This window comes from Rhinoraja longicauda, chromosome 2 (assembly GCF_053455715.1).
Source record: "Rhinoraja longicauda isolate Sanriku21f chromosome 2, sRhiLon1.1, whole genome shotgun sequence".
NCBI classification, from domain to species: domain Eukaryota; kingdom Metazoa; phylum Chordata; class Chondrichthyes; order Rajiformes; family Arhynchobatidae; genus Rhinoraja; species Rhinoraja longicauda.
Genome location: NC_135954.1, coordinates 359410 through 378537, shown reverse-complemented (window position 1 = coordinate 378537; position 19128 = coordinate 359410). Strand labels below are relative to the sequence as shown.

The 19128-nt window shown below is 49.1% G+C and overlaps 1 protein-coding gene across 3 annotated transcripts in view; it reads left to right on the top strand.

Annotated features, from left to right (window-relative positions):
• The window catches only part of ulk4 (unc-51 like kinase 4), a 434415-nt gene extending 419456 nt beyond the window's left edge, over positions 1-14959 (top strand). For all 3 annotated transcript variants that reach the window (XM_078413782.1, XM_078413790.1, XM_078413774.1), the window contains 2 exons: positions 3808-3899; positions 13694-14959. In XM_078413782.1, the coding sequence (XP_078269908.1) occupies positions 3808-3899; positions 13694-13757 (156 nt within the window). In that variant the 3' untranslated portion in view covers positions 13758-14959. The remainder of the gene's footprint in view (positions 1-3807; positions 3900-13693) is intronic.
• Positions 14960-19128: the final 4169 nt, after the last annotated feature.

Sequence of the window (19128 nt, the reverse complement as noted above, 5' to 3'; positions counted from 1 at the left end):
CATCTAAGCTAGCCCCAATTGCCCTTATTTGGCTCAACATCCCTCTGAACCGTTCCTATCCATGTACCTGTCCAACCGTCCTTGAAACATTGTTATAGCCCCTGCCTCAACTACCTCCTCTGGCAGCTGGTTTCATACACCCAACCCCATCTGACCCAGAGGACAAACTGCATCCCTCTCACACATAGATGATGTTTAGATACTACGATGAGTCTGCTAAACTGGTACCTCAACATTGCAGGCAGGTGGCACTAGTGTAGATGGGGCATCTTGGTCAGCATGGATGAGTTGGGCCGAAGGGCCTATTTCCGTGCTGTAAGACAGTGACATGTTAAGTGGCCAGTGGAGGATGAATCGCTTCTGTTTACCTGCGGGGATCAGCTGCAGATACATGTTGGGGTTCAGCTGCAGATACATGCTGGGGTTCAGCTGCAGATACATGTTGGGGTTCACTGCAGATACATGTTGGGGTTCAGCTGCAGATACATGCTGGGGTTCAGCTGCAGATACATGTTGGGGTTCAGCTGCAGATACATGTTGGGGTTCACTGCAGATACATGTTGGGGTTCACTGCAGATACATGTTGGGGTTCACTGCAGATACATGTTGGGGTTCACTACAGATACATGTTGGGGTTCACTGCAGATACATGTTGGGGGTCTGCAGATACATGTCGGAGGTCTGCAGATATATGTTCGGGTTCAGCTGCAGATACATGTTGGGGTTCAGCTACAGATACATGTTGGGGTTCACTGCAGATACATGTTGGGGTTCAGCTGCAGATACATGTTGGGGGTCGGCTGCAGATACATGTTGGGATTCAGCTGCAGATACATGTTGGGGGTGGGAGGGACATCTAACTAATGGTGCTCGTGGACTGTGGATATTTTGTCCAACCTCTCTGTAGCTTGTAGCCCCAGATTAGTTGAAGCACTAGCAGCTATGGGCAGCATCATGCTGCGGACAGCTGTGGGCTTTCATGGTGCTGCAGAAAGCTGTCTGGAGCCAGGATCCAGCGATTAGATCAAGCACATGTACAAGCCTTCAGCAATATGGTGCTGTCAATCTCACGTTGAATGGGATGCCAGGCAAGATGTGGTGGTGGTGACACCTTCACGGGTCTCCAGCATCCCTCACATACATCTGCAGCTTGAATCTGGAGTAGTTTAGTTTAGTTTAGAGATATCGGCCCTTCAGCCCACCGAGTCCGCACCAACCAGCGATCCCCGCACATTAACAATATCCCACACACACTTGGGATCATTTACAATGATACAAGGCCAATTCACCTACAAACCTGCACGTCTTTGGAGTGTGGGAGGAAACCGGAGCACCCGGAGAAAACCCACACAGGTCACTGGGAGAAGGTACAAACTCCATACAGACAGCACCCGTAGTCAGGATGGAACCCGGGACTCTGGCGCTGTGAGGCAGCAACTCTACCACTGCGCCACCGTGCCAAGGAAGGCAAATACAATGCTAGCATTTATTTTGCGAGGACTAGAATATAAAGACAGGGATGTTATGCTGAGGCTTTATAAGGCACTGGTCAGACTGCGTTTGGAATATTATGAACAGTTTTGGGCCCCATATCTGAGGAAGGATATGCTGACGTTGGAAGGAGTCCAGAGGAAGTTCACAAGAAGGATCCTGGGGTTGAGTGGGTTAACATATGACGACCGCACTAGGCCTGTATCACTGGAGTTTAGAGGATGAGGGGCGACCTCATTGTAACCTATGGAATAGTGAAAGGCCTCATTTGCCTTGACTATTATTTTCCTCTTCACGTACCTAAAAAAGCTTTTACTATCCTCCTTTATATTATTGGCTAGTTTACCCTCGTACCTCATTTTTTCCCCCCGTATTGCCTTTTTAGTTATCTTAACATTTTCATACAATGGATGGTGGGTGTATGGAACGAGCTGCCGCAGGAGGTAGTTGAGGCTGGGACTATCCCAACGTTTGAAAAACATTTTGACAGTTACATGGATAGGGCAGGTTTAGATGCATATGGGCCAACGCAGGCAGGTGGGACTGGTGTAGATGGGACATGTTGGTCAGTATGGACGGGTTGGGCTGAAGGGCCTGTTTCCATGCTGTATCCCTCTATGACTAACGGTGTAACACTAGATTCTGCACTCTGATATTGTTCCCTTTGCACCACCTGTTGTACATGTGTGTGTGTGGGGTGAGTGTGCACGACCTGTTGCACATGTGTGTGAGTGGGGTGAGTGTGCATGACCTGTTGTACGTGTGTGTGTGGGGGCATTGTGCACCACCTGTTGTACGTGTGTGTGAGGGGTGAGTGTGCATGACCTGTTGTACGTGTGTGTGAGTGGGGTGATTGTGCATGAACTGTTGTACGTGTGTGTGAGTGGGGTGAGTGTGCAAGACCTGTTGTACGTGTGTGTGTGTGTGTGTGGAGGCATTGTGCACGACCTGTTGTACGTGTGTGTGTGTGTGTGGGGGCATTGTGCACGACCTGTTGCACGTATGTGTGTGTGGGGGCATTGTGCACGACCTGTTGCACGTGTGTGTGTGTGGGGGCATTGTGCACGACCTGTTGCACGTGTGTGTGTGTGGGGGCATTGTGCACGACCTGTTGTACGTGTGTGTGTGTGGGGGCATTGTGCACGACCTGTTGCACGTGTGTGTGTGTGGGGGCATTGTGCACGACCTGTTGTACGTGTGTGTGTGTGGGGGCATTGTGCACGACCTGTTGTACGTGTGTGTGTGTGTGTGGAGGCATTGTGCACGACCTGTTGCACGTGTGTGTGTGTGGGGGCATTGTGCACGACCTGTTGCACGTGTGTGTGTGGGGGCATTGTGCACGACCTGTTGCACGTGTGTGTGTGTGGGGGCATTGTGCACGACCTGTTGCACGTGTGTGTGTGTGGGGGGGCATTGTGCACGACCTGTTGCACGTGTGTGTGTGTGTGGGGGCATTGTGCACGACCTGTTGCACGTGTGTGTGTGTGTGGGGGGATTGTGCACATGCATGGTATGGTTTGACAGGCAGACAAAGCGTTTCACTGTATCGGTGCCGGTGACAATTATAAACCAGTACCAATACCAAATGTGACTACCACTGTAGAGAGGGAACAGCATGGCCATGGTGGGGCGAAGGGCCTGTTTGTGTGCTGCACCATTCCCGGAGTGAGTGCAGCTGTGTTTTGCTGTTGCCTTGTGTGCAAGGCCGCTGCAGCAGTGCCCTGGCGGGTGTGTGCAAGGACAGCCTTGACCTGGCGGGTGTGTGCAAGGACAGCAGTGCCCTGGCGGGTGTGTGCAAGGACAGCAGTGCCCTGGCGGGTGTGTGCAAGGACAGCCTTGACCTGGCGGGTGTGTGCAAGGACAGCAGTGCCCTGGCGGGTGTGTGCAAGGACAGCAGTGCCCTGGCGGGTGTGTGCAAGGACAGCCTTGCCCTGGCGGGTGTGTGCAAGGGCAGCCTTGACCTGGCGGGTGTGTGCAAGGGCAGCCTTGACCTGGCGGGTGTGTGCAAGGACGCTGCAGCCTTGCCCTGGCGGGTGTGTGCAATGGCAGCCTTGACCTGGCGGGTGTATGCAAGGGCAGCCTTGACCTGGCGGGTGTGTGCAAGGACGCTGCAGCCTTGCCCTGGCGGGTGTGTGCAAGGGCAGCCTTGCCCTGGCGGGTGTGTGCAAGGACAGCCTTGCTCTCGCGGGTGTGTGCAAGGATACTGCAGCCTTGTCCTGGCGGGTGTGAGGTGGAATGCAGCCGTGCGTGCAAACACACACACGGGTTGGAGTTGCTGATCGACCAGTCACATTGTTCTTATGTCTCTTTCACCAGGTGAGCGAGAGTGAGAGGCGGGGAGGAGGAGATCTGTGGAGAGAGAGAGACGCTCTCATTGAAGTCCTTCACAGTCTGCGCCACACTGCCAGGTGTGATCCCTCGAGCAAAACCACGCTAAACATTGGCAGCATCCAGTCTCCTTTGAAAGCACAGAGTCAGTCTGGGGCTGAGAGGTGGTGTACAGTCATGTACAAACACTGTGGGGTGGTGTGTACAGTCATGTACAGTCACTGTGGGGTGGTGTGTACAGTCATGTACAGTCACTGTGGGGTGGTGTGTACAGTCATGTACAGTCACTGTGGGGTGGTGTGTACGGTTGTGTACATGGCCATGGGGTGATGTGTACGGTCGTGTACACAATAGACAATAGGTGCAGGAGGAGGCCATTCGGCCCTTCGAGCCAGCACCGCCATTCAATGTGATCATGGCTGATCATTCTCAATCAGTACTCCATTCCTGCCTTCTCCCCATACCCCCTGACTCCGCTATCCTTAAGAGCTCTATCTAGCTCTCTCTTGAATGCATTCAGAGAATTGGCCTCCACTGCCTTCTGAGGCAGAGAATTCCACAGATTTACAACTCTCTGACTGAAAAAGTTTTTCCTCATCTCCGTTCTAAATGGCCTACCCCTTATTCTTAAACTGTGGCCCCTGGTTCTGGACTCCCCCAACATTGGGAACATGTTTCCTACCTCTAACGTGTCCAACCCCTTAATAATCTTATATGTTTCTATAAGATTCCCTCTCATCCTTCTAAATTCCAGTGTATTTACAAGCCTAGTCGCTCCAGTCTTTCAACATACAACAGTCCCGCCGTTCAGGGAATTAACCTAGTAAACCTACGCTGCACGCCCTCAATAGCAAGACTATCCTTCCTCAAATTTGGAGACCAAAACTGCACACAGTACTCCAGGTGCGGTCTCACTAGGGCCCTGTACAACTGCAGAAGGACCTCTTTGCTCCTATACTCAACTCCCCTTGTCATGAAGGCCAACATTCCATTGGCTTTCTTCACTGCCTGCTGTACCTGCATGCTTCCTTTCAGTGTCTGATGCACTAGAAAACCCAGATTTCATTGTACGTCCCCTTTTCCTAACTTGACACCATTCAGATAATAATCTGCCTTCCTATTCCTACCACCAAAGTGGATAACCTCACACTTATCCACATTAAACTGCATCTGCCATGCATCCGCCCACTCACACAACCTGTCCAAGTCACCCGGCAACCTCATAGCATCTTCCTCACAGTTCACACTGCCACCCAGCTTTGTATCACCTGCAAATTTGCTAATGGTACTTTAAATCCCTTCATCCAAGTCATTAATGTATATTGTAAATAGCTGCGGTCCCAGCACCGAGCCTTGCGGTACCCCACTAGTCACTGCCTGCCATTCTGAAAGGGACCCATTTATCCCCACTCTTTGCTTTCTGTCTGTCAACCAACTTTCTATCCATGTCAGTACCCTACCCCCAATACCATGTGCTCTAATTTTGCCCACCAATCTCCTATGTGGAACCTTGTCGAAGGCTTTCTGAAGGTACACCACATCCACCGGCTCTCCCCTGTCAATTTTCCTAACTACATCCTCAAAGAATTCCAGAAGATTAGTCAAGCATGATTTCCCCTTCGTAAATCCATGCTGACTCAGAACGACCCTGTTACTGCTATCCAAATGCTCCGCAATTTTGTCCTTTATAATTGACTCCAGCATCTTCCCCACCACTGATGTCAGACTAACTGGTCTATAATTTCCCATTTTCTCTCTCCCTCCTTTCTTAAAAAGTGGGATAACATTAGCTACCCTCCAATCCACGGGAACTGATCCTGAATCTATAGAACATTGGTAAATGATCACCAATGTGGCCACAATTTCTAGCGCCACCTCCTTAAGTACTCTGGGATGCAGACCATCAGGCCATGGGGTGGTGTGTACGTACAGTTGTGTACAAGGCGGTGGGGTGGGGTGGTGTGTACAGTTGTGTACACACCACGCCACAGTCCTGTTCACTGTACAGTTGGCGAGTGGAGTGCCGCAAGGCTCGGTGTTGGGGCCGCAACTGTTTACATAGAAACATAGAAACATAGAAAATAGGTGCAGGAGTAGGCCATTCAGACCTTCGAGCCTGCACCGCCATTCAATATGATCATGGCTGATCATCCAGTTCAGTAACCTGTACCTGCCTTCTCTCCATACCCCTGATCCCTTTAGACACAAGGGCCACATCTAACTCCCTCTTAAATATAGCTAATGAACTGGCCTCAACTACCTTCTGTGGCAGAGAATTCCACAGACTCACCACTCTGTGTGAAGAAATGTTTCCTCATCTCGGTCCTAAAAGACTTCCCCCTTATCCTTAAGCTGTGACCCCTGGTTCTGGACTTCCCCAACATCGGGAACAATCTTCCCGCATCTAGCCTCTCCAACCCCTTAAGAATTTTATATGTTTCTATAAGATTCCCCCTCAGTCTTCTAAATTCCAGCGAGTACAAGCCCAGTCTATCCAGTCTTTCTTCATATGAAAGTCCTGCCATCCCAGGGATCAATCTGGTGAACCTTCTCTGAACTCCCTCTAAGGCTAGAATGTCTTTCCTCAGATTAGGAGACCAAAACTGTACACAATACTCCAGATGCGGTCTCACCAAGGCCCTGTACAACTGCAGTAGAACCTCCCTGCTCCTATACTCAAATCCTCTTGCTATGAATGCCAACATACCATTCGCTTTCTTCACTGCCTGCTGCACCTGCACGCTTGCTTTCAATGACTGGTGCACCATGACACCCAGGTCACGTTGCATCTCCCCTTTTCCTAATTGGCCACCATTCATGTAATACTCTGCTTTCCTGTTCTTGCCGCCAAAGTGGATAACCTCACATTTATCCACATTATATTGCATCTGCCATGCATTTTCCCACTCTCCTAATTTATCCAAGTCACTCTGCAGCCTCCTAGCATCCTCCTCGCAGCTAACACTGCCACCCAGCTTCGTGTCATCCGCAAACTTAGAGATGTTGCATTCAATTCCCTCATCCAAATCATTAATATATATTGTAAATAACTGGGGTCCCAGCACTGAGCCTTGCGGTACCCCACTAGTCACTGCCTGCCATTCCGAAAAGGACCCTTTTATTCCTACTCTTTGCTTCCTGTCCGCCAACCAATTCTCTATCCACCTCAACACTGAACCCCCAATACCGTGTGCTTTAAGTTTGTACCCCAATCTCCTATGTGGGACCTTGTCGAAGGCCTTCTGAAAGTCCAGATATAACACATCGACTGGTTCTCCCTTATCCACTCTACTAGTTACATCCTCGAAAAATTCTATAAGATTCGTCAGACATGATTTGCCTTTCATAAATCCATGCTGACTTTATCCGATGATTTCACCACTTTCCAAATGTGATGCTATCACATCTTTAATAACGGACTCTAGCATTTTCCCCACTACCGATGTTAGGCTAACTGGTCTATAATTCCCCGTTTTCTCTCTCCCTCCCTTTTTAAAAAGTGGGGTTACATTAGCTACCCTCCAGTCCTCAGGAACTATTCCAGAATCTAAAGAGTTTTGAAAAATTATCACTAACGCATCCACTATTTCTGAGGCTACTTCCTTAAGCACTCTGGGATGCAGCCTATCTGGCCCTGGGGATTTATCGACCTTTAATCCATTTAATTTACCTAACACCACTTCCTGACTAACCTGGATTACCTTCAGTTCCTCCATCTCATTAGACCCCCGGTCCCCTGCTATTTCCGGAAGATTGTTTATGTCTTCCCTAGTGAAGACAGAACCAAAGTAGTTGTTCAATGGGTCTGCCATCTCCTTGTTCCCTATGATCAATTCACCTGTTTCCGACTCCAAGGGACCTACATTTGTCTTAACTAGTCTTTTTCTCTTCACATAATCTATAAAAGCTTTTGCAGTCAGTTTTTATGTTCCTTGCCAGTTTTCTCTCATAATCTATTTTCCCTTTCCTAATTAAGCCCTTTGTCCTCCTCTGCTGGACTCTGAATTTCTCCCAGTCCTCTGGTATGATACTTTTTCTGGCTAATTTATATGCTTCACCTTTTGTTTTAATACTATCCTTGATTTCCCTTGTTAGCCACGGATGCACTACCTTTCCTGGTTTGTTCTTTTGCCAAACTGGGATGAACAATTGTTGTAGTTCATCCATGCAATCTTTAAATGCCTTCCATTGCATGTCCACCGTCAACCCTTTAAGTATAAATTGCCAGTCTATCTTGGACAATTCACGTCTCATACCCTCAAAGTTACCTTTCTTTAAGTTCAGAACACTTGTTTCTGAATTGACTTTGTCACTCTCCATCCTATAGACAATAGACAATAGACAATAGACAATAGGTGCAGGAGTAGGCCATTCAGCCCTTCGAGCCAGCACCGCCATTCAATGCGATCATGGCTGATCACTCTCAATCAGTACCCCGTTCCTGCCTTCTCCCCATACCCCCTCACTCCGCTATCCTTAAGAGCTCTATCCAGCTCTCTCTTGAAAGCATCCAACGAACTGGCCTCCACTGCCTTCTGAGGCAGAGAATTCCACACCTTCACCACCCTCTGACTGAAAAAGTTCTTCCTCATCTCCGTTCTAAATGGCCTACCCCTTATTCTCAAACTGTGGCCCCTTGTTCTGGACTCCCCCAACATTGGGAACATGTTATCTGCCTCTAATGTGTCCAATCCCCTAATTATCTTATATGTTTCAATAAGATCCCCCCTCATCCTTCTAAATTCCAGTGTATACAAGCCCAATCGCTCCAGCCTTTCAACATACGACAGTCCCGCCATTCCGGGAATTAACCTAGTGAACCTACGCTGCACGCCCTCCATAGCAAGAATATCCTTCCTCAAATTTGGAGACCAAAACTGCACACAGTACTCCAGGTGCGGTCTCACCAGGGCCCGGTACAACTGTAGAAGGACCTCTTTGCTCCTATACTCAACTCCTCTTGTTACGAAGGCCAACATTCCATTGGCTTTCTTCACTGCCTGCTGAACCTGCATGCTTCCTTTCATTGACTGATGCACTAGGACACCCAGATCTCGTTGAACTCCCCCTCCTCCTAACTTGACACCATTCAGATAATAATCTGCCTTTCTATTCTTACTTCCAAAGTGAATAACCTCACACTTACCTACATTAAACTGCATCTGCCATGTATCCGCCCACTCACACAACCTGTCCAAGTCACCCTGCAGCGTTATTGCATCTTCCTCACAATTCACACTACCCCCCAACTTAGTATCATCTGCAAATTTGCTAATGGTACTTTTAATCCCTTCGTCTAAGTCATTAATGTATATCGTAAATAGCTGGGGTCCCAGCACCGAACCTTGCGGTACCCCACTGGTCACTGCCTGCCATTCCGAAAGGGACCCATTTATCCCCACTCTTTGCTTTCTGTCTGTCAACCAATTTTCTATCCATGTCAGTACCCTACCCCCAATACCATGTGCCCTAATTTTGCCCACTAATCTCCTATGTGGGACCTTGTCGAAGGCTTTCTAATGAAGAACTCCGCCATATTATGGTCACTTTTGCCCAAGGGGCCTCGCACAACAAGACTGCTAACTAACCCTTCCTCATTACTCAATACCCAGTCTAGAATGGCCTGCTCTCTCGTTGGTTCCTCGACATGTTGGTTTAGAAAACCATCTCGCAAACATTCCAAGAAATCCTCTTCCTCAGCACCCCTGCCAATTTGGTTCACCCAATCTATATGTAGATTGAAGTCACCCATTATAACTGCTGCACCTTTAGTGCACGCATTTCTAATTTCCTGTTTGATGCCATCCCCAACCTCACTACTGCTGTTAGGTGGCCTGTACACAACTCCCACTAGCGTTTTCTGCCCCTTAGTGTTTCGCAGCTCTACCCATATCGATTCCACATCCTCCAAGCTAATGTCCTTCCTTTCCACTGCTTTAATCTCCTCTCTAACCAGCAACGCTACCCCACCTCCTTTTCCTTTCTGTCTATCCCACCTGAATATAGAATATCCCTAGATGTTGAGCTCCCAGCCTTGGTCACCCTAGAGCCATGTCTCCGTAATCCCAACTATATCATAATCATTAATAACTATCTCCACATTTAATTCATCCACCTTATTACGTATACCATATATATTAATGATTTACCATATATATTAATGATTTGGAAGAGGGAATTAGAAGTAACACTAGCAAGTTTGCAGATGACACAAAGCTGGGTGACAGTGTAAACTGTGAAGAGGATGTTAGGAGGTTGCAGGGTGACCTGGACAGGTTGAGTGAGTGGGCAGATGCATGGCAGATGTAGTATAATATAGATAAATGTGAGGTTATCCACTTTGGCGGCAAAAACAAGGAGGCAGATTATTATCTCAATGGAGTTAGGTTAAGTAAGGGGGAGGTGCAGCGAGACCTGGGTGTCCTTGTACACCAGTCACTGAAAGTTGGCGAGCAGGTACAGCAGGCAGTGAAGAAAGCTAATGGCATGTTGGCCTTCATAACAAGAGGATTTCATTATAGGAGTAAAGAGGTTCTTCTGCAGTTGTATAGAAACATAGAAACATAGAAAATAGGTGCAAGAATAGGCCATTCGGCCCTTCGAGCCTGCACCGCCATTCAATATGATCGTGGCTGATCATCCAGCTCAGTAACCTGTACCTGCCTTCTCTCCATACCCACTGATCCCTTTAGCCACAAGGGCCACATCTAACTCCCTCTTAAATATAGCCAATGAACTGGCCTCAACTACCTTCTGTGGCAGAGAATTCCACAGACTCACCACTCTCTGTGTGAAGAAATGTTTTCTCATCTCGGTCCTAAAAGACTTCCCCCTTATCCTTAAGCTGTGACCCCTGGTTCTGGACTCCCCCAACATCGGGAACAATCTTCCCGCATCTAGCCTCTCCAACCCCTTAAGAATTTTATATGTTTTTATATATAGGGCCCTGGTAAGACCACGTCTGGAGTATTGTGTACAGTTTTGGTCTCCTAATTTGAGGAAAGACATCCTTGTAATTGAGGCAGTGCAGCGTAGGTTCACGAGATTGATCCCTGGGATGGCGGGACTGTCATATGAGGAAAGATTGAAAAGACTAGGCTTGTATTCACTGGAGTTTAGAAGGATGAGAGGGGATCTCATAGAGACGTATAAAATCATAAAAGGACTGGACAAGCTAGATGTGGGCAGGGCTGAGGGCATGGCTGTGGGCAGTTGTGGGCAGGGTTGACAATAGACAATAGGTGCAGGAGGAGGCCATTCGGCCCTTTGAGCCTGCACCGCCATTCAATGTGATCATGGCTGATCATTCTCAATCAGTACCCCGTTCCTGCCTTCTCCCCATACCCCCTGACTCCGCTATCCTTAAGAGCTCTATCTAGCTCTCTCTTGAATCCATTCAGAGAATTGGCCTCCACTGCCTTCTGAGGCAGAGAATTCCACAGATTCACAACTCTCTGACTGAAAAAGTTTTTCCTCGTCTCCGTTCTAAATGGCCTACCCCTTATTCTTAAACTGTGGCCCCTGGTTCTGGACTCCTTCAACATTGGGAACATGTTTCCTGCCTCTAACGTGTCCAACCCCTTAATAATCTTATACATTTCGATAAGATCTCCTCTCATCCTTCTAAATTCCAGTGTATACAAGCCTAGTCGCTCCAGTCTTTCAACCTATGACAATCCCGCCATTCCGGGAATTAACCTAGTAAACCTACGCTGCACGCCCTCAATAGCAAGAATATCCTTCCTCAAATTTGGAGACCAAAACTGCACACAGTACTCCAGGTGCAGTCTCACTAGGGCCCTGTACAACTGCAGAAGGACCTCTTTGCTCCTATACTCAACTCCTCTTGTTATGAAGGCCAACATGCCATTGGCTTTCTTCACTGCCTGCTGTACCTGCATGCTTCCTTTCAGTGACTGATGCACTAGGACACCCGGATCTCGTTGTACGTCCCCTTTTCCTAACTTGATACCATTCAGATAATATTCTGCCTTCCTATTCTTACCACCAAAGTCGCTAACCTCACACTTACCCACATTAAACTGCATCTGCCATGCATCCGCCCACTCACACAACCTGTCCAAGTCACCCTGCAACCTCATAGCATCTTCCTCACAGTTCACACTGCCACCCAGCTATGTATCAGTCGTGGGCAGAGTTGTGGGCAGTCGTGGGCAGGGCTGTGGGGGTGGTAGGTCCTTGCTTTACCTCCTCTGGGCAAGAGACTGTGCATCTACCCGATCTCCCTATGAGATCACCCCTCACTGATAGGGTGGACAGAACCTTTAAGGATGTGGCTGAAGCTGAAGAAATGCTGGAAGGTGAGAGAGGCAATGTTTACAGGTGTGGGGGGCTGGCTCTCCACACTGAGGGTGGTGGGTGCAGGGAACGTGCTGCCAGGGGTGGGGGTGGAGGCAGATATTCTCCACGTATCTTTGCCCGCTAGTCTTTGATGATGCCATCCTGCGCTGAAACGTTCCGATTGTCTCTCCTGTCTGTGCCTCTCATCATTTTATATTTTATAGTTTTATATATTTCTGAAAGAAAAGTTGATGAACGTGGTGAATAGCTGGTGAAGGGAAATACAGTGAAGTGATTCATGTAACTGCAGCAGCACCAGATGTGGAGTGTGGTTATGAATGAAGCATTGTATCTCTGCTCACCACACATCTGTCAGGCCCAGCGCTAACCCAGCACATGGAAGCAACTTTTCTCACCCCCACAGTACATGCTCCCCAGCTCCACTGCCAAAGGCCTGGTTCTGGATCATTCAGACTTCTGTTCCCCCCACCCCCGGTGTGACAGAGTCAACGCACGGAATCAGATGAGGCAAAGAGTTGTCCCAGAAACTCACTTCATCAACTTTCCTCTTTCATTTCTGCAAACCTGTTTTGATTCCGTCACAGAACAGGGATGTAATGCTGAGGCTCTATAAGGCTCTGGTCAGGCCGCACTTGGAGTATTGTGAGCAGTTTTGGGCCCCATATCTGAGGAAGGATGTGCTGGCTCTGGAGAGGGTCCAGAGGAGGTTTACAAGAATGATCCCAGGAATGAGTGGGTTAACATATGATGAGCGTTTGTCAGCACTGGGCCTGTACTCACTGGAGTTTAGAAGGATGAGGGGGAACCTCATTGAAACGTACTGAACAATGAAAGGCTTGGATAGAGTGGATGTGGAGAGGATGTGTCCACTAGTGGGAGAGTCTAGGACCAGAGGGCACAGCCTCAGAATAAAAGGGCATTCCTTTATAAAGGAGATTAGGGGGAATTTCTTTCGTCAGAGGGTGGTGAATCTGAGGATTTTTTTTGCCACAGATGGCTGTCTTGGCAAATAAATATTTTAAAGGCATAGATAAATTCTTGATTAGTACAGGTGTCAAGGGTTATGGAGAAAAGGCAGGAGAATAGGGTTAGGAGGGAGAAATAGATCAGCCATGATTGAATGGCAGAGTAGACTTGAAGGGCCAAATGGCCTAATTCTGCTCCTATCATATGAACTTATGAAGAACAGTATAGGACAGGAACAGGCCATTCGGCCCACAATATCCGTGCCTGACACGATGCCAAGACCAACTCTTGTCTGCCTGCCTGTGATCCATATCCCTCCACTCCCTGCATATCCATGTGCCTAGCCCTAAGCCTCTTAAACACCACTATGGTATCTGTCTCCACCCCACCCCTGGCAGCACGTTCCAGGCCCCCACCCCCCTCTGTGTAAAACACTTGCCCCAAACATCTCCTTTAAACTTTGCCTCTCTCACCTTAAAGTGATACCCCCTCATCATTAACTTGGGGGAAAGGTTGTGACTGTCTACCGTACCTGTCCTGTCCTGTGTGATGCTGATCGAGGGTGTTCTCTCTGTTTTCACCCCAGTTCTCACACCGACATTGGCATTGCGTGGCTGGCTGCAGAGATCCTGAGAATCATCGGTCTGTGAGGTGGAGCTCCACACCACTGCTCGCCATCGAGGCTGGCATTCACTCTGTGCCACCGACAGAGTACGGTGGAGGGAGAGGCGTCCGTCCCATCGCAGTGGGCAGCGACTGGCTTTGTCCTGAAACACCAGCATTCTCATCATGCAAGACACAGCAGTGCAGGAGTCAGTCAGACAGCAGGGAGACAGGCCCTTCGGCCCAACTCACCTATGCCAGCCAACATGTCCCATGTACACTAGTCCCACCTGCCTACATGTGGCCCATATCCCTCTAAACCTGTCCCATCCACGTACCTGTCCAAATATCCTTTAAACGTTGTGATTGTACCACTCTTCCAGCAGCTCATTCCATACACCCACCACCCTCTGTGTGAAATGTTACCCATCAGCTTCCTATTAAATCTTTCCCCCCTCACCTTAAACCCATGGTCCCTGGTTCACAATTCACTTACCCTGAGTAAATTATTCTGTATATTTACCAGATCTATTCCCCTCAGGATTTTGTACACCTCTATAAGATCTCCCCTCATCCTCCTGCGCTCCAAGGAATAAAGTTCCAGCCTGCTCAACTTCTCCCTGTAGCTCACACCCTCCAGTCCTGGCAACATCCTCGTAAAGGATGGAAAGGAAGTTTATCAAAAAGTTAGATATTGCCATTTGCAAGGACATCACCTTGGACACAACATGGACCTACAAAGCAACTGGAGCCAACTTTCAGTCAATGACATCTTTGTTTTCAGTTACACATACTGTTAGATGCAATTGGTCATGACTGCGCCTGATGTTAGCAGCGATGAAAAGCGTGGAAGCTCCCTTGCCCTTTCTCAGCAACCGGCGTTAGATGTGTTGTCATCAGTATCTGATTAAATGCCCATGGGAAGGACACTTCCACTGAGCAATCGTTTCCTTTTGTTTGACACTGGGACTTAGAACTTCAACCTGGCGATGAGTTTCAATGAAACTGGCGGGGAGTATGTGTATTTAACGGACTGTCAGCTGTGGGTGCCAGTGACTGGTGTTAAACTGTCACCCCAGCAACACAACGAGGGCTGGCGGCTCCAAACCATAGCTTATATAGAACATAGACCAGTACAGCTCACAATGTCTGCATTGAGCATGATAAACCTGTACATGATCCATATCACTATTCACTGCATATCCATGTGCCTCCAGCACCACCCCAGGCAGCATGTTCCAGGCACCCACCCCCCTGTGTAAAACACTTGCCCCACATCTCCTTTAAACTTGGCCCCTCTCACGTTAAAGTTATGCCCTGTAGTGATGGACATTTTGACCCAGGGGTAAAGGCTCTCTATTCCATCTATGCCTCATAATTTTATAAACTTCCATCGTCTTTCCTCAACCACCGACATTCCAGGGAAAACAGTCCAAATCTATCCAACCTCTCCCGCCAGCTGGAATCCTGTAAATCAAGGTAAGACACTTGGACAAGTGGATACAATACAATACAATAATACAATATATCTTTATTGTCATTGTACCCAGGGGTACAACGAGATTGGGAATGCGCCTCCCATATGATGCAATAATTTAAGTAATTTAGACAACAGCAACCCAACGAAACAATTGTAACAGTTTTAGACAGGGTAAAGTGCAAGTTGATCTATGCGTTGTGACCATCCGGCTCAGCAGGACCGGTTCATAGCAGCTATGGCCCTGGGGATGAAGCTGTTCCTGAGTCTGGAGGTGCGGGCGTAGAAGGCCTTGTATCATCTGCCCGATGGAAGGAGTTCGAACAGACTGTTGCAGGGGTGTGAGGAGTCTTTGTGGATGCTGGTGGCTTTTCTGAGGCATCGTGTGTTGTAGATGCCCTCCAAGTCTGGTAGCTGTGTTCCGATGGCCCTCTGAGCTCTATGGACTACCCGCTGAAGAGCTTTCCTTTCTGCCTCCGTGCAGCTGAGGTACCACACAGGGATGCCATGCATTAGAATGCTCTCTATGGTGCAGCGGTAGAAGGTCGTCAGCAGCTGTTGGGGTAGACCAGACTTTTTCAGTGTTCTTAGGTAGAACAGTCGTTGCTGTGCCTTCTTGACCAGCGCAGCAGTGTTATTGGACCATGTTAGGTCCTCCGAAATGTGAGTGCCCAGAAACCTGAAGCTGGACACTCTCTCCACACTGTCCCCGTTGATAGAGATCGGGGCATATTCCCCGTTATGTGACCTACGGAAGTTGATGATCAGCTCCTTGGTCTTGGTGGTATTTAGGGACAGGCTGTTATCAGAGCACCAGTCTGCCAGGTTCTGCACCTCCGCTCTATAGTTTGTTTCATCCCCGTTGGTGATCAGCCCGATCACCGTTGTGTCGTCTTCAAACTTAACAATGTTGTTGGTGTCGAATGCAGGAACACAGTCGTGTGTGAAGAGGGAGTAGAGCATGGGGCTCAGAACACAGCCCTGTGGTGTGCCGGTACTCAGGGTGATAGTGGAGGACAGGTGCGGGCCCATTCTCACTGCCTGCGGTCGTTCCAGCAGGAAGTCCAGGATCCAGTCACATAACGACGAGCTGAGGCCTAGCTGGTGGAGTTTGGTGATGAGCTTGGTGGGGATGACCGTGTTGAAGGCGGAGCTATAGTCTATGAATAGCATCCTCGCGTACGTGCCCTGTCTCTCTAGGTGAGTCAGGACAGTGTGAAGAGCCAGAGAGATGGCGTCCTCTGTAGATCTATTTGCCCTGTATGCAAATTGATTGTGGGTCCAGTGAGTCAGGGATGCTGGATTTGATGTGTGAGAGGACCAGCCTCTCAAAGCACTTCATGACTATCGGCGTTAGGGCAACCGGGCGGTAGTCGTTCAGGTTGGAGATCTTTGCTTTTTTCGGCACCGGAACTATGATAGCCGACTTCAAGCACTTGGGGACCGTAGCCAGAGATAATGACAGGTTAAAGATCCTGGTGAATACCTCAGCCAGCTGTTTAGCACAGTCCTTCAGTACCCTTCCTTGAACTCCATCCGGTCCTGCAGCCTTGCATGGGTTGACCCTTTGCAGAGCGCGTTGTACCTCCTGTGTGCTCAGTTGCAAGACCTGTCCCTCCGCCTCGGCTGGGGTTCTTCCATTCAAGGTGGTTTTGCCAGTTTCAAAGCGGGCAAAGGTGTTAAGCTCGTTGGTCAGTGCCATATCGCTGTGGGGGCAGGCAGGGCTGCTCTTGTAGCCAGTGATGTCCCTGACACCCTGACACATGCTTCTGGTGTCCGTGGTGTTGAAGTGGTCTTCCACCCGTTGCCTGTGGGTGTCTTTGGCCCTTTTAATACCGTTGTTCAGGTTTGATCTGGCAACACTGTATGCTGAAGTGTCACCAGATTTAAAGGCATTGTTGCGTGCCCTCAGCAGGTTCTGTACCTCCTTGTTCATCCAGGATTTCCGGTTTGGGAACATCTTTATCTCCTTGTCCTCCGTGACATTCTCCACACAGCAGTTGATGTAGGAGGGCACAGTGGATGTGTATTCCTCCAAATCTACCTCTGAACCGTAGGTGGCCTGTTGTGCAAACAGGTCCCAGTCGGTGTGATCAAAGCAGTCCTGGAGTTGTAGGGTGGCATCCTCGGGCCATATTTTGACTGTCTTTATTGTGGGTTTGGTCTTGCGGATAGGATAGGGACAAAGCACAGGTGGGTGGGATTAGTGCAGATGGGGTTTTGCGGTTGGGATTGGGCCAAAGGGCCTGTTTCTGTGCTGTACAATTGTGTATGTCGGGGAGGGAGTGTATAAAGTGAACCTTCTTCCTGATGGCAGGAGTGAAATGAGGATGGCCAGAGTGGTGTGGGTCAGTGAGTGTGGCCAGGGTGGTGTGGGTCAGTGAGTGTGGCCAGGGTGGTGTGGGTCAGTGAGTGTGGCCAGAGTGGTGTGGGTCAGTGAGTGTGGCCAGGGTGGTGTGGGTCAGTGAGTGTGGCCAGGGTGGTGTGGGTCAGTGAGTGTGGCCAGAGTGGTGTGGGTCAGTGAGTGTGGCCAGGGTGGTGTGGGTTAGTGAGTGTGGCCAGGGTGGTGTGGGTCAGTGAGTGTGGCCAGGGTGGTGTGGGTCAGTGAGTGTGGCCAGGGTGGTGTGGGTCAGTGAGTGTGGCCAGGGTGGTGTGGGTCAGTGAGTGTGGCCAGGGTGGTGTGGGTCTCTGCTGATGCTGGCTGCCTTTTTGAGGCAGCGACTCCTATAATCCCTTCGATGGTGGGGAGGTCAGTACCCGTGATAGACCGGGCAGTGCCCACCCCTCTCTGTAGATGCCTTCGATGGTGGGGAGGTCAGTACCCGTGATGGTGCCCACCACAGCACAAAGCTTCATTTACTCACCAATAACCTGCTCGCTGGGTTTGTCCAGAAATACTCTCCCATCCCAGTCTTTGACTTTCAAGGCCAGGTGACAGGACCTGGACAGAAGGAAGTCAGCACCAGGTGCATCTTACATAGGGAGTGCTGATGCACCAGGTGCATCTTACATAGGGAGTGCTGATGCAGCAAGATTCCCAAAAGGTTCATTTGCAGATTGAGTCAGCATTCATTTTGAGGGGACTCTTAATATAAATGTAACATGTAATGCTGAAGATACACAGAGTGCTGGAATAATCCAGCAGGTCAGGCAGCATCTCTGGAGAAAAGGAATGGGTGACGCTTCAGAGTGCTGGAGTAACCCAGCGGGTCAGGCAGCATCTGTGGAGAACATGGATAGGTGACGTTTCACAGAGTGCTGGAGTAACCCAGCAGGACAGGCAACATCTCGGGAGAGAAGGAATGGGGACGTTTCGGGTCGAGACCCTTCTTCAGACTGCTCAGTCGCTGGAGTTTAGAAGGATGAGGGGGAACCTTATTGAATAAAGGCTTGGATAAAGTGGATGTGGAGAGGATGTTTCCACTAGTGGGAGAGTCTAGGACGAGGTCACAGCCTCAGAGCAAAAGGACGTACCTTCAGAAAGGAGATGAAGAGAAATTTCTTTCAACGGAGGGTGGTGAATCTGTGGAATTTTTTTTAGAGGAGAGATAGGTGTTAAAAAGGGCAAAGATTATGGGGGTGTGGGGGAAAAATAGATGATCGACCACTGAATGAGAGAGTAGAACCAGAGGACATGGGTTTAAGGTGAAGGGGAAAGATTTAATAGGAAGCTGTGGGGTAACTTTTTGTACACAAAGGTTGGTGGGTGTATGGAATGAGCTGCCAGAGGAGGTAGTGAAGGTAGGGACCATCACAACGTTTTAAGAAACATTTGGACAAGCACATGGACAGGACAGGTTTAGAAGGATCTGGACCAGACAGGTGGGACATGTTGATCAGCATGGGCAAGGTGGGCCAAAGGGCCTGTTTCCATGCTGTATGACTAATTCTGTTCCTATGTGTTATGCAAGGAATCAACTGAAGCCACTGACATTTATTTA